Source organism: Anopheles merus, chromosome 3L, assembly GCF_017562075.2.
Source record: "Anopheles merus strain MAF chromosome 3L, AmerM5.1, whole genome shotgun sequence".
NCBI classification, from domain to species: domain Eukaryota; kingdom Metazoa; phylum Arthropoda; class Insecta; order Diptera; family Culicidae; genus Anopheles; species Anopheles merus.
Window position 1 is genome coordinate 15,503,370 of NC_054085.1, and position 16,283 is coordinate 15,519,652.

At 46.6% G+C, this 16,283-nt stretch overlaps 1 protein-coding gene across 5 annotated transcripts in view; it reads right to left on the reverse strand.

Annotated features, from left to right (window-relative positions):
• LOC121599052 (myosin-IIIb-like) overlaps positions 1-16,283 on the reverse strand; it is a 52,058-nt gene that overhangs the window by 23,665 nt on the left and 12,110 nt on the right. Inside the window, exons 1-2 of one of the 5 annotated variants that reach the window (XM_041926541.1) lie at positions 6,238-6,305; positions 3,311-3,833 (exon numbers count right to left, since the gene is read on the reverse strand). The exons of 1 other annotated variant lie outside the window; for it this stretch is intronic. In XM_041926541.1, the coding sequence (XP_041782475.1) occupies positions 3,311-3,435 (125 nt within the window). In that variant the 5' untranslated portion in view covers positions 3,436-3,833; positions 6,238-6,305. Of the gene's footprint in view, positions 1-3,310; positions 4,698-5,919; positions 6,171-6,237; positions 6,306-14,574; positions 14,795-16,283 lie in introns of those variants that run through there. 3 more of the 5 variants (XM_041926540.1, XM_041926543.1, XM_041926542.1) reach the window with 3 other exon arrangements.

The following is a 16,283-nucleotide window of genomic DNA, read 5'->3' on the forward strand; positions in this document are numbered from 1 at the left end:
TTCTTGTTACATTCTTCCCAGTTGTGTTTCTTGCGTAACCGACAGTCTGCATCAGATAGTTTCGAGCATAATGCTGGTGGTTGGCTGATAAGCACGCCACACACCATTAAAGACATGAGTTACCGCTTCTCGAGTGAAACGTACCCTGCTTCTAGATGCCGAGAAGCGTTCCAAGCAACGAAAGAGTGCACATTCAAGCAAACTTCATCGCATGAACTGATCTCAATCTAATGAGCGCTCGATATTCGGCCAAAGCACAGCCACAACTCTTCCTATTGACTTAACATTTGGCCACAACTCTCCCCCGAAGACTGTTGAAATCCATACCGATTTTCGTTTGTTTTCGAGCACTCCGTTTCATAAGCACTGGCAGACGATGCGCAACACCCCCCGGGGCAGCACCATTTCGTTGATTTCGATAATCACTGCCATTATTCCAAACATTGCAATCAATGGGAGGAAAAATTGCTCCCGCCAGATGTACCGAGCTGCTTCGGGGAAGTAAGAGAAGCGTGGAGTTGGAGGAGCATTAGAACATCTCAAGAAATGGTTCAGCAATTGAGGCTTCTGGGATAACAACCATACAGTGGTGCAAATGTGCAAAATTATAGCCTTCAGCAGAAATACACACCAGAATTGGGGATGGGTTGCAATTTAAACACTGTTTTGCTGCTCGATTTGGGTACCGTTTTCGGGTGCAATTTACCGGCGAAAATGAGGGTCATGGCGCCCTGTGCAATTTGCAAAAACACACACACTGTATTATTTGTAAACAGGAACGTGTGAAATTATTGTTAAAAGTGTTTGCTTGATCCATTCTTCCAGGCAAATGGTTATGCAAATGACGATGACTTTCAAATGACTTCTAAGACACTGGAAGAATATCTTCAAGCATCTTGCCACACAAAGTAACTTTATCGCCGCCCTGCAACCACTTAACCTTCTCCAACGCACGGTAAGAACACAAGTGTCCAATTATGATAACTGAAACTACGAATGGGTCATAAATCACTCGTCCCTGGAACAAAACAAACCCCGACGTCATGGCTAAAGTCATGCGTGTCGCTTGTTACGCAAAACACGCATTCACACGCGCGCGATGATGCAACGACAAGGTTTGGTACAAATTTGCCTACAATCTGCAAAACCGACCGGTTCTTCCAACAGTCTCCCTCTGGTACGGTCGCCCATTTTACGGCACAAAAGAACACACCAGTACACAACCAAAGCATTTAATAGAGCTAATGATGAAGATAGGACCGGAACGAGATGGTTATCGTGTAGCGCAGGGTGCGAAGAAGCCCTCCCGGAGAGCTTGATTGCAGCTACTTAACGCCCTAGCTCTAGCCCTCCGTTGGATAGACTGAGACGTTCCCCTCAAGATAGACACACGCACCAAGCTTCCAAAGCTAAACGAGGTGTAAATTAGCTCGAGTCAGCATAAGAACACAATGCCATTACTTAATGGTGACGAAGTTCTCTTGCCTCGCTCGGATTGAAAGACAGACTGCCCGTTTGTCTCAAGCCCTCATGCTCGCAGCAGCTCATGTTGCAACGGTCCAACGACACTGCGGGTACTGTGTTGTGATGCTGCTGACTAGATCTCCGAGATGCTGCTGGGCCACTCGGCTGAATAAATATGATGCGTATCTATCCAGCCTTCATCCAGCCGGAGGCCGGTGTCTTTCATGGACGCAGCAGATCCGAGTGCGGCTGAGTGCAATGGGAAAAGATAAACATTACCATAATTATTGTGACCGTCACGTATCATTAACACATTCCGATAATTGGCTGCACAACTGGAGCGTTTACAGAGTGGGGAATCAAACGCTGCCCAATCAGCTGCCCTTCCGGGCCAATGGACGAGGAGTTACAATTAACTGATGGCGATGTTTGAAGAGAGCGAGATTAATAGACATCAATTGGACATGCTCAAACCCGTACTTGATAACCTGCTCCATGGGCAATGGGAATAGCTTTAAAACATGACATCTTGTTGAAGCAACTCTTTCACATGTTCGCGTAGCAGTGAGGAGTTCATGATACCACGGCAATATGTTTTGTAACAATCTTCAACATGTAGTTGGCTTACAAATTATCAACAAATCAAGCCTGCCGCAGACAAACTGTCCATTGTAATGTAAAGTAATGGAGCGACATTTCGCCACTACGACTTCCCCCTCTCGATGACGGAAGAACACAAATTGGATGATTTCATCTACCTACAAGAAAGGTACTTCCGGCACTTCCCCATTCCGTGTTCCCGCACGTACGAAATAAATACATCCAGCCAGGACCGAGCCCGTCTAATCAACCCGCGAAAGCGCCGAGAAACATTAATCACACCTTGCCGGGCCGCCACCCGTAAAGGTCACCACCAACACTTCCACACGGCGTAGCTCGAAGAACTAACTTCCAGATCCGATTATTCTATTCAATCCATTCACCACTCGAGCGGTTGTTGGGACGGGGTTTTTTTTTGTGTGGCACAATTGCTGTTTGCTTCACTTCCGGAAGCTCCGCTTGCGTGAATCTCGAAACAACTCCGTCGGCGCCAACGCGCAAGGTGACGACAAAGTCCAAGCGTGTGTGCATGGGGAAGAGAAAGAATGACTCGCAATCACGCGATAAAAAGTCTTCATCTTTCTTTCTGGCCGGGACGGGGACGAGAAACCGAGACGAACAGTTTAAAATCGCATTTCGCACACGAAGCGTTTTCGATCGGGAGGACCCGGGCAAAGCTACCCGTGGTAGTACATTCGTTAGATATGCAAATACAAACGGGCGATGACATTGGCGATGATTTATAGAAAGTGTGTGTGTGTGTTTATTCGCGCGAAAGGAAGCGCAAGAATCCACACGTTCTCGGAGGTGTTTGGCCATGCTTTGTCCTGTATCAACTGTGTATCCACTTTCCTGCGTCAAGGGAAATTGGTTCCGAGAAGTGAATCGAAATGAAATTTTATATCATCATGCATGACTTTTTCGGCGCTGGAACAAAACAAACATCCATCCGTGCTCAATCAAGCTCGTTACGGTTGCAGCCACACTCGGATTAACACGCCCGAAAGCAACCTAGATAATCCAGCCGCGGGAACATCTCGTTATTCAACTTATTTTTCGACAAGATAAAACCTGACACGTCGACATGCCGTGTCGGTGAGATGGTGTGCCCATGCGTAATGGAACTCCCGAGCGGCCCAAGTTTTATGACCGATAAAAGCATACAACAGCCTCGCAGGATCACATTACCGAGCATAGATATCTAACGGTTCGATTCGGTGTGTGGAATCCCTTCTAGACCACTTACCAGTTGCGAGGTGACAGTTCCAGCTTGTTTTGAATTATTCGCAGCGGATCGCCTCCGCCCGTCGTCTTGTACAGGTTGCTGGAACGATCTCGCCTTCCGCGTACGTTCGTCCCATTGCCGCTCATGGAAACGCACTCCACCAGCGTAGCACGACGGACCGGTAGCACTTTCGATATGCGTGTTATCTCCAACCACACAAACAGACCATATGCAACAGCATCAGAAGCAACACGCAGGACGACAACGGGAAGAATGGGAATGGGGAAAAAAATCAAACCGAAAACAAATCACCTAACACAACCACCTCCAGAGCAGAGTTTCTTGTTAAATCTCAACCGGGATTTCACTACAAACTAAGCGTTCACGGAGTCTTGCTGCTAGGTGCAAGTGACCGGTCCCTGGTGTCCCGGTTTTTTACACTTTCATTTCACTTGCTTGATGCTTTCACTAAACTCAAAACACGGGTTTGTGGTTTTTCTTTCCACTTTGTTATGCGTTTGACATTTTGGGGATGCAACATTCACTGGAAAGGGCCATTAATTAGGAAACCCCGGGTACCTTCTAATCAGTCAAAGGGCTGCAGTATGCTGCTTTTGTTACATCTCTGCATTGGAGATCAAATTTCTATGACAGCCCGTCGTACCAAACGTCAATAGGCTTCCGCTGAAAGCGGTTAATTTGATTGATTAGATCAGCAGTGGAATGTTACCTAACCTAATCCTTCAGAAATACTTTAATCCCTTAACCCTACGTTCAACCCTTTCCCTGTTGTGCAGGCAACACTTTCAATCAGATAAGCTGTAAAACGCCAATCTCTAGCTTCAAACCATTCGTGTGAGAGTCAACCTCGGATAGCTGATTATTGCCATGCGTTGCAACACCGGCCAACACGTCCACTTTAGAACGCGACACATTTGGCAATACCCGTGGCAGTACTTTAATTTCACCTTCACCATACCACCGGTCACCGGTTCTACGCTGCAATCAAAAGTGAAAATATGCTAATCATCCTGTCAATGGGAGTGCGCGCGCGTTGCATGTTTGCTGCGTACATTAAGCGCTGCATTTAAAATAACCACCTCGCGGTTGCGATCTCGCTCCTTCTTTCGCTATGCCTTGTTGTCACACCGGCGTTGTGCCATGATTATTAGAACGGAAAGCTTATGCTGGACAGTTTGCTGCTGTGACCCCAACCGCCACCGACGCCGCTGTCCAAAAAGCGTTCTAATGGAGCAGCCGCGCAGGGTGAACGAATCATGCTTGAACTCATTCACAAACGGTCACGCACGTGTTGATGGACTTTGAGTGGCTGTATGGTTTTGTTTATTTTTTTTTTACATTTTGCAGGTAAACTAAATAAAAGCATAACCCGTGTTGGCGTGTCGCGAGTAGTTTTTTGCCCCGCTTTTTGCTCTGTTTTTTTTTGCCCCGCAGTGCTCTGTGCACTGTTACAAGATTGAGTAATTTTACAAACAAACACATGCCAACGTTGAAACTGAAGATAGAGCCGCTTGTATACTACATAATGTGTAACACAATTTTATCGTTACAACATTTTTTCTTTCTGGTTGTTTTCCACCACCAGTTCACTTCATAAGGTTCATTGCAGGCCTAGTACATTCTCTGTCTGCCCCGGTTCGAGGGTGTTGGGCAGTGGTGGTGTCAAATTATGAACACTCAATCTCGTACACCACCCTTCTCAACTAAGAGCATCGGTCCCTTCCCTGCTTGCCGATGATGTTAATTTAATTTAAGCACTAATCACCAATTAATCAAACTCATTTTTAAACGTTCCATCACGTACGCGAAATCAAAGCCCCATACGCTGGTACGCCACCGGTCATGCCGAAAAGCCTCCCTCTATGGGAGGGTGGGTGGTGATGGTGGTTGTTTGCTTGTTGTTTGCATATTAGCGCCTTCGTACACGTGAGGCATTAGAAAATCGAACGCACACTTTAGCGCACTCGCACACGGTGTGCCGGTTTTCCCAACCGTGTTGCACGTCGCGAAAAATAAACAATTAACTGTTTTATGACGGATGGGGGGGGGCAGGCTGTACTGTACAATGGATGGTGCTGAAATGCTGCTAATATAAAATACACCCCCCACCGAGCGCGGATCGATCACGTACTATCTTTGCGTTTGCACACTGACAAACACACGCCGAATGCCTCCTCTTGGGCCGAATGGGCCTATTTCGTATTGTAACTGCTGGCGTGAATGGCAAACGGTTTATCTCGTGCCACGGATTGCTTCCCACTCGCGTTGGCGTTGGCGTGATAAGCAGATTGATAGCTCCAAGCAGTCGTTTTAAGGGCAGCAAAATGGCAGGCTCAAAAAGGGCTCGAAACGGACGCATTTCTTGCCTGTTTGACGTTCGAAAGGGAATCGAATTACTTGTCATCTTCAGGTGGCCGCAGATATACAACCGTTCGCTTTTTTCAGCTTTAGAAAGGCTTACACACATTACTTTCACAACACACGCAGTGTCAGAGGTTCACACAACACACACACACACACACACACAAATTGAAAACCGAAAAAGTCCTCATCTGCCCAATTTCATGCTACGTCTAAAAAATGCGCACGCTTATTTTCATAAAAATCACATCAGCTCTCCGCGTTCATGCACTGGCAGTAGCGCGCGACTGTGTGGAGCGAGATTCCCCCGGTTTCCCGGTGCGGTGTTGTGCCACGCCGCCACGTGTCTCTCCCACGCTTCCCGCGGCTTCACGCTCCCAGCACTGCTTCTAATCGCGCCGCGGCCCTTCGAATCTTCAAACACTGTACACCTTCTTCTCGCGCGGCGCGGCGGAACTCTCGTGTCGTGTGCATGCACTTCAACGCACTTGAACTGACTCATCGGAGTGACCTCGTTGGTGACTTTAAGCGGCCGCCGCTACAAGCAGCTACAAAACGTATCTTACACTCCGACGTCGTCGTCACTGGACCATACTGGAGCATCATCTATCTCCGGTCTCTCTCTCCCTGTGTGCCATACCCTTCTTCCGTTGCTTTTCTGACTGAACACAGACACACAACGGGACGCGCAACGTCCAAAATTGCTATCGGATTTCCTGCTTCTCTCGACCACCACCACCCGCGCTCGATGCGATCGAACGATTTGCTATCACCTTCATGTGTGAGCGCGAACACCACACGCCAGAGAGGAGAAGGTTCATTTTCTTGTCATTCGAGCCATGTGTGATATGGTCAGTCAAGTAGATGGTTGAGTATGTGTGTGTGTGTGTGTATGCGAAGATATTGGAAATTTTATTGCTCTACACAATGATGACACAAATTAAACACACAATACACACTGCCACGGCACCGTTCTGCACGTTTCTACAATCTACAGATAAGCGAGCAAAGGCGGAAGTTGAGAGCAAAGTGTAGTATTGTTAACATCGGAGAGTTAATATATTTTCAATATTTTCTCTATTATTTAAGCGATTTTTTTTATTATATTTTATCCAGGATCTGATTGAGAGAATTCTAACAAACTAAGAATAAAAATCCACAACTCGAACTGCACATCACATCGACCAGAACCGGAATCTCTATGAGGCTTGAACTGAGAGAGCATGTGTACCTGCACGGTGAGCTCGCGGCTGAGCTACGAGGCCAGTAGCAAGTAGTAACGCTAAATTGCCATTTAAAATGACGCATTTAACATAACAAGTAGATTTAAATTACATTTGAGTTTAGTGAAAGCACAAGAAACCACCCTACCACACTTTTCCTCAAACTATTTCTCACTTTTTCTCTATCTCTTTCTTTTTCTCTATTTCTTTCTTTATCTCTTTCTCCCTCTCTATCTCTCTCATTCTCTCACACACTCTTTATTTTTACTTACAAACGAACGCGGATGCACTGCAGTAGAAATAAAAATGCAATAAAAACCCTACCCTCGAAAAGCCCAAAACCACGCACTGATTAGCGTTGATCGCCCTGAATCAGAGGTGTTGATGAGATTATTATTATTATTTACCCTCACACACACATCTACCAAACAACCACCCTCCGTCAAAAGAACCAACCACAGTGAACTTGTTAAAGATCGTGGTGTGTTTTTTTTTTATTTTTTTGTTCAATGCTTCAATTTCTCAGTTACCGTACCCTACCCTGGCAAAACGGTAGCGCAGCACGTAAAGAAGGAATAAAATAAAGCTCAAACTTTAGCGCCGAAACTGTTCATTTGTGCGTCTCTCTTTTGCTCCGGCGTGGGCACGGACTGACGGTATACGGTGTTGCAACCGCGGTCAGTACGCGTCAGTGCAATCCGAACGGTGTAACGGTGTCTCTGGAAGATATGGCGCGAAGCTCCGTTTTTTTTCCTCCATAAAAAAACAATCATCCTCCCTAACCATCGACACCGTCAGCCCTTCGACAGCCGATTCTGTGCCTACCTTGTCGGAACCTCATGGTACATAGCGAACGATGTGGCTTCACATCTGACCCTCCAAGCGCTGGGTGTCCGCAACGTGGCTGTCTTTTCATTTGGGCAGAATCACTGTCCATCCATGTTTGCTGCGGCACCTTTTAAGTCCACCACAAAGCGCTACACATACACGCACACAGGCAATTGTTTATTGGAGGGCTTCATCATTTCAGCCGTCGACCCGGACGACCCTTATCGGATTTGGCCAATTGGGCCAATCGAAGGCCTTTTATCGCACGCGATCGATTAATCGAAAAAAACGCGCGCACGAACGTTCGCTATATCTCCGGATACCGATGGCCACCAATCGATTTGCCCCGAGGTGGTGTTGTTGGTTGCCCAGGAAAGAGTGTGAGGGTTTCTAATCGCTCTTGTGCATACATACCCAGATTACCGTTGTTTACAATCAATCAGCAGGATGTATTCTATTCATTCCCATGATTGATTAGTGTGTTGCAGATTTTGGATCATTGTGTTGCGCCGTAAAAGGTGTATTGAGGTCGCGCACAGGCATAATCCTAGGAGTATATGGCTTAATTTCTCCACCTCGCTCATTGTTCAGCATTCTTAGCTAACAGCGAACAATCACGTGGAAAACATTTACCCCCCCCCCCCCCCAAATGAATGGTTCATCATTAATTGTCTGCCAAATGCAACAAAAACCTGTTCTTTCTAATATTCTTTCCCCCACCCAGGTGCAAGAAGAAACCTTTTATCTCTATAACGAACCAATCCCCCAAAAGAACGTACATTCAAACAGGCATCCAAACAAACGCTAACAAATAGCTTGCACGGCCAGCCGTGGCTAGTTTATTTATTATTTTACGCTCATCTCCAGCCGGCTCGCCAAAGCACGGACGCAGCAAAATCCGCGCCCAGACCGCGCTGCGAGATTGATGGAGTAATTTGTGAAAATTAGCCCACCTAATGGTATTATAATTATGTCTCTGTCCCGAAACCGTTTTATTTCGCTTTCGGTTGTTTCTGCACTGCGCCTCAAAGAGAGAAAGAAAAAGAAATGCTCACCAACGGCGAGAAGAAAAGCTGAAATGCAAACCAAATCTTTGTTGTGCTCCTTAGCTTAGCATTTGGGTTTTTTTCTGTTTATGTGTGTGTGTGCAAACTTCACTTCCTTTTCCCATTGCAAATACCATAAATCAGGTTTTAGGATGGCATGGGGAATCCCCGAAAAAAAAGAAACAGCCAGACAGTTTCATATATGCGCAGCCGGACGATTACCGGAACGAAGCTGATATGATTGAAATTTTGACAAAATTAACGAAGGGAGAAAGCATTCGCCTGATGATAGCAGACGCGAGGGAAATGAGTATCACATTTTATTTTGTTTTACTCTCCATTTTATTTTATTTTTTCGGTGCTTTCCTCGCACAGCAGCCATGCTTTGCCTCATTATGCTCGTTTCCCTCTTTTGCTCCGTTAAATGATAAAGAGAAAGGATTTGGATGTCAATCGGAAAATTCGTCATGGCTGCGGCTCATCATCCGCGTGCTGTGACGACGAAACTGCTCGGTGCCATTTTTAATGAGTTTTGGGATCCTAATTAGTTCCTAGAATCCATTTGTATTTGCAGTCCGCTTTCTCGCCCTATAACCAGCCGCTCTGGGATAATATTGTCTCTTCAATTACAAACATACGCAAAGCGTTTCACATTTCAGCTTGTTCAACAGTAAGCGCCATCAATTTCCTTTTACAATTATTTACTGCCACGCACACTCGACGCTCCAACATTCTACCAAACATTGTCCGGCTATTTTAAGCATCATTACACCAAAAGCCATGATACCCTGGGTAATCAAATTCAATCAATTAATTTTCGCTCATCAGTCAGAGGCTTTCTGTTCGCTTACTTTCGATCAAAATTGTTCCTGCCGGCGGCTCTAACTCAATTTGCACGCGGACTAAAGAAAAAAAGATGCCTTGCATTGTTTCACGAGATGCACAAAATGGTTTATCAATGTTGCTTTAAGCACGATTGCAACGACAAAAAAATGGTTCGCAAATTTCCCGCCCCACTGTCGGTAAAGCACGGACCGGTGTTTTCCCTCCTCCGCTATCTGCACAATGCGCACTCTACACTTTGCTACTTTCAATTTCCCTATCACTGACCCCGTTGATGTAAGCATTCGCTCACTGCAAACACTTTCCCGACCCGTGTCGAATCCTTCCACACACCCCCACCCACACCGCCAGTCAACGTTTGAATTGGATGAACTTTGTGCGATTGTATGCCAAAAAGGTTGGTCCGACGACGACACTGACGTCAATTGGCACACGATGTGATTTTTATCCTACCTGATCGGACTTTTTTTTGTATTTGCTTGTAAACTAACGAGCACAGCCAGTAGTGGAGGACGCACGGAAAAGCTTAATTAAAATGCAATATATACGGAAACAAAGGTCCGCGGTACGCGAAGCAAAAAAGAGAAATTATATTTTTCGTTAATTAATTGCTCCCGCTGGGCGGGCTCCGGTGGAAGAGGCTTTATCAAACACGCGGTGGTGGTGCATCGATATTCCTTTGGTGCAACGATGCAGGGCGGTAACATTTTTACCCACCGCTAATTGATTGATCGATTGAGAGTGTGTACGGTGTTGTTGAAGTACAACTCGCTCGCCTTTCAGCGGCACGATCGGAGGCGTTATTGGACATGGAAAAAAGCTGGCACGAGCAAACGAAAAATGGCCCCTTGGGCGGCTTGGATGTTGGATGTGTAAATAGTTCGGATTGTTCTTAAATGTCTATGTTTTGAAGGCATTCAATGCCTGCAGCTAAACCAGCTCGATATACATGGATTATGATTGATTTAGTAATTAAACCGGGCGTTGCATTTTCCGGCCACTGCTTCGAATAGCGGCCAGTGACTTTGATTGATTCAATTTTACTTTAATTGGAGGACTTTGCTCCACCGCCTTCCACTTTAATTCACAAATTAGGACAATTAGAACAAATAACTATATTTTTATTGAACTCTATGATCAGAGAGATCTCATATCTACCCTTATTGAACACATGAAGAACTGCCAAATATTGGATTTTCCGTTTAATGTAACTATTTATGCCACGATAAGGGAATCAGTCCTTTTAATAAGGCTAATTGTATCGCTCTTTACACGTTCAATGATTGATTACGTCAAGAAAAACGATCAAGTTTCTCTAAATGATGCTAAAATACCCAATAATTTCCTTTTGGACACACTCACAAACACACCTAGCTCGCTTTTCCACACCTGCCGCCAAACGCATTCGCAATCACCAAGGTGTCGAGAGAGGCTGAGCGCAATTGGCGTGAAATATCCGATGCAAAAAGGCGGTAAGATACCGGCCCCGCGTGTTACATTTATTAATGCTGTCTGGGCGTTTTTCCCCTACCCATGCATCATCCTTGGCGTGTCGGCGCCAAACTTGCAAGCGCCTACCACGCAGCGGAGGTGCTCTCCCGCCCTGATCGGTAGCATTTCATCTTCGCGATCGCGTGAATGGTTTGCCGAAATTATTTGTTTAATTTTGATGATGAGTCGCTATTGATCTTTACGCAATCGCCGTTTTCGTTATGAAAATGATTCCACGCCAGGCCGACACGACTTTTCCGACCTTCCCCCAACCCCAAAAATACACCGCCTCGGGACACGCCGGTGGAGCGCATTGTAGCTGGGTGAAATTTAAACCACTTCCACCGCGACGGGGGCCTGAAAACTTAGGCCGCTGTGATAGGAAAATTTAAATCATTAATCTACGTCGCGCGCCTGCGATAGTTTATCATTTTTGGATTTAGTTTCACTAAAAACGAAAGTGAGGGAACCCAAATGGAGCTTTTACTGAGGGAGAGCGTAAAATGTATTGTCTGGAAGAAAATTCGTCTCTATTTCTTAGCCTCGGTCTCGGATCTGCGCCCAAGTATGAAGCATTATCAGTAAGAACAGAACAGATTCGGGTCGAAGAAAACTTTAATTTACCATTGCACAAAACCCGTGGCAGCACGTCGCAAGACGCACGGCACGTACACACGAGCGGGTATGAATTACCGAACCTTTATTTTACTTTGCAGCGACAGTAATTTATTTTAGCTTTACACTAATTACGTGATAACAACGGCGCTTTGTAAAACAACCCGATTGTGATCCATCCACGCAGCAACATTGCATAATTAAACAGGGCTGGACAACCTACAGTACAGGTGAATGTAAATTAACGAAACATTTTAATGTTTCTTGCGACACGTACGCTCAAAAGCCGATAGCTTACAGCCTTACAATGGTTAGAATGTCTACAAGATTGAATAAGATTAGAACAAAAGAAGAAGAAAACCCACAACTCGATTAAAAAAGCCCTTCCACCCTCTCAACTCTCACCGGACACGTACTGAACGTTGCGGTGCAGCACGAGCGGAACAGCCCATCGGGTCGGCTGGAGTGAAAGCCTTCTCGCGCCCGGCCAACGATAACAACATCTAGCTAATAGGCTACGGATTAATTATTCCGTCGAAGGGTCACGTAGCCGCTAAACTTTACAGTTGACAGACCACTTAACACCGTGCGGCCAGGCCAAGGGTGTATCGAAACGTCCGAGGCCGAGAAAGCCGCAAAGAAGCGAAACATCGGAGTGGGGAAATCTCCACTTCCGAAAGCAAGCCACCCGGGGCACCCCCGGGCGTGTAAGGGAACTTTCTCTCCACGGTCAAGCCCTTCGTGGTCAGTCAATGAGCCACTGCCTCGTTTTTTTTTTTCGGGCGATGAAAGATGCACAACACTGCACCGTGGATGAATTTCTACGCTCAATCCAGCTCAATCCGATAGGTTTTTGTTTGCTCTCACACAACTCTGGAGCTGGTGAATCGTAGAAGAGGGTCAGCATCGCTAGATCTTGAAGATCTTGGCGCTTTGCAAACCCCGCACAACCGGCGCAGTATCGGTGTTAATAAGATGAGTACGCGCAGATGATCGGACGCGAATAATTGGGCCAATTTCGTACGCATCGATTTCGTACGCCTTCCGTGCTCACCGTTGCATACCACCGTTTTGGGTGAGAAGGAAAGAAACATACAGAGAGTGAGGGAGGATGTAGAGAAGCTACAATTGGCTATTAAAAACGCAATGCAACGACCAACAGCATTAAACCATCCACCACAACAACATCTCAACCCCTTACGCCGCACGCAGTCTCGCCGGCGTAGTGCCACGGGGCTGGTGATAATTGTTCCAGCAAAAAGGGTTCTCTCCTTCTTCATTCAACGATGCACGCACCCATCACACACAATCCATCTTTCATCGTCAACGCAGGGCCGATATGCTGGGCGATGCTGACTGAGCAGCAGCATCTATCAACGCGATCAACACGAGCCCTGCTGCCACAGAGAGAAAGATGAGATGGTACTCGGAAGAGGAGTACCCGCAGGAAGGGAGCTGCCGTAACCTAGAAAGCCAACTCAGCGAGGAATCGTGTGAGTGTGAGTGTGAGTGCCTTTTGTTGTTGTTTTTTTCTTAACTGTTACGCTTGGTAGGCACGTGTGTGCCGTCAGCCCGCCAGCTCACTAACGGTCAGGAGAGCTTTCCGCACAAGTACCGGTGGATATGGCGCCTCACGCGCGGCAGCTGAGATGACGGAGAAGGGTCCAAAAGTCACAAACAAGCCTCTTGCTACCCTCCATTAGGTGACTTCTGAAGTGGTTGATAACAAGCATCGCTTAATTAAAGCTTCCTAATTGTAAGCTCACTAGTCGTACCGGTACAACGTAATCTGTCGCGGTTTCTATCAAGATTCGGGAGAATTAAGCGGGGAGAGTTCAGTTGTTTTTTCGTGAGGAGGCTTTTCGCACTTACCCAATGTCACTGAACTTACCGGCAATAGAAGTAAGACATTACCGCTATAAATACTGGCTGGCGATAAGCAGGCAAGCGAGCTAGACACAACGTTAGATCCAACGGAAGCGAAATAGCAGCACAGGGGTAAATCTTGCGTGTAAAAGCGCACAAGATTTTAATCAAGTTAGCGCAGCCGAACGGGCCCGCCTAGAGCTGCTAGAACCACGTTACCGTGCAGTTCCGTTATGCCCGTGTTCGTTAGTACACCACAACCAGCGTGGTCGGGGAAGTTAGCAGCTCATCTGCCTAATTGCCACAGCACCAGGGGCATGGCTGGAACCGACATGGAAGTTCTTGCGCTTATGGCATGGCTCAACCGGTGATCCATGCCAGGCTAGCATACAGCAAACCCGCCATATCTGCTTACATCGTGCTCTCTGTGTGGAAAGTACAGTTTCGGAATAAGTACCTCGCGAAGCAGGTAGAATCGCAATCATTTGCATGATTTCTTCTGACATGCCGCTAGAACACTCTGCGCTTTCCCACAAATCTAGCTGAAGATATCTAATGATACCACAACGGTGGCGGCGCCCGCAGAAAGCTTTTCGGCTACCAGCGGCGTGCCTACTGTTGATTTATTTTATTTTCTCGCGTTCCCGCATGATGATCTACAGTGGAACAGGCTCCTATTCTTCGTCTTCATGCCCTTTTTGATTCGATTAATGATCATGGCCGTTGCTTCTACACGAGCCGCGGAAGGTCCAATGTGCATCATTAGCTACGAGCCGAACGTGTTTAATTCGGTATAAAAATAATGTTTACACTCCCTGGAAAACGCAATTTAAGTGCGTGGTAAAGCAGCGGAGAAATCTTTTGATCGATCAACATTGGCTTTCGCATGGCGAGTTCAGCTTGCAGGTTGTTGCCCTGCCATTACTACAGTAAGAACTGTTTTTTGCATTTATGTCAGACCCAAACCACTTATCTCCAAAAATACACTTACCTTTAAAATTGTTACTCCGTTACACGTCGTTGACGTACTAGACGCCAAAAACACTGTTTACGCTGTCACCTTTTGACACTCTTCAACGACTCCTCCTCCCACTGCTGTCAGCTGCCCGGCCGTAGATTGCTCCCCCGTACAAGGTCACTCCGATGTCAGTTCTCGCTGCTGCACTCCAGCGACCCATGCTACCAGGGCTCGGCGACAGCACACGGACGTGCTAGAAAACAAAACAAACGAACAAACGCAACATAAGCTAAATGACAGCTACTAGCAGTAGTGGCACAGAAGAGTGTGACTCAGCCACCGGAACAGCGGCTGCACAGTGTAGCCCCGGTAATGTGGGCTTGTAATGAGCCAATTTGACACAAAATGAAACAAACATCGCGGCACTGGAATCAATGTCAACGCTTTCTCAGCGCGCTGCATCGGTAGCATTCGGTCAGCGACCCAGCCCGAATGACGGTCACGGTAAGCTCGGAAGAGATGAAATGCATCGCCATAGCCCCTTAACGACTGTGAGATTTGAGAGGGAAATTATCGGAAAAACCGTGGCAAACTCGTGTTCGCAGTCAACAACAACAACGCACGGGCACTGTCCAAAAAGTGGACCCCCGCTTCATTCGTAACGACCCTTACACAGAAAACCTATTTTCTCCGTTTTCTGTGGAGACAACCGAAAAAGGTAAGCTGCCCGCTGTCTGCTGTGCGCTGGGAAACGCTGCCATTGAGTACCCGGGCACAATGAATAAAATATCTTACACTTTTGTACGCCGAATTTGACTCACTTTTTCCCTGCATCAATGTCACGGCCGATGATGACGGTGGTGGGTTTTGGTCGGTTTTGGGCTGTCCGATTGGCCTTGGCTTTCCGATTGGCGGTTCGCAAGCTTTCCTTCACTTTTGGGCCTAATTTTACCCCGATTTCGTCACCGTTCCGGAAGTGCCACGCCCAGGCGCTAATGTGAATTCTGGTTTGTTTTTGTTTTCTATCCATCAATTCCTCGTCCCGTGCAGCAAGTAACTACGTCTGTCATTTACAGCCAGTTTTTGGGCAATCAGTGTTTGGGTTTGCGAGTTAGTTTTGATGAGGGAAAAATTGAGCCGTTTCAGTTCCATGAGAAACTAGAGCACATCCCGGTATGGGATATTATGTTTCATTGTGGTAGACATTTATTTCTAAATTAGAAACACGTCAATACTATGACGGAGGAGATCTTGAATGACTCTTTCAAACTGGAGCTTGTAGCAGAACATTAAAAAAGCTGTTAATAGCTACATTTGGACAATTTCCGTGACATCAACCTTCGCTTCCCATCCATTGCTGCACAAAACGCAACAGCAATTCCCAATTTCATTCGTTCCCATCCTGCTCCAACGTCCAACAATAATAATTGCCAGACCCTGGCTTCAAACGCGGCTCCAAGCAACGGAAACGATCGCACAACGTGACCCTTCATCTTCCAATCATTATTTACCGTCTTAAATGTTCACTAATCTCCACCCACCCAGTTGGAGCACCTAAACAATGGTTAGAGCCTGCAATTGCAGAGGAACTAAAGATCAGAGGCGGCTCAATCGCTCTTTCCCCGAAAGCATCAATCATTGTCCGGCAGACGTCCGAAAATGATACCAACGGCCGGTTTACGCGCTACTCGGATGTCCGGAAGAATTGACTGAATTGATGGGGTACGTTTTGGACGGAACCT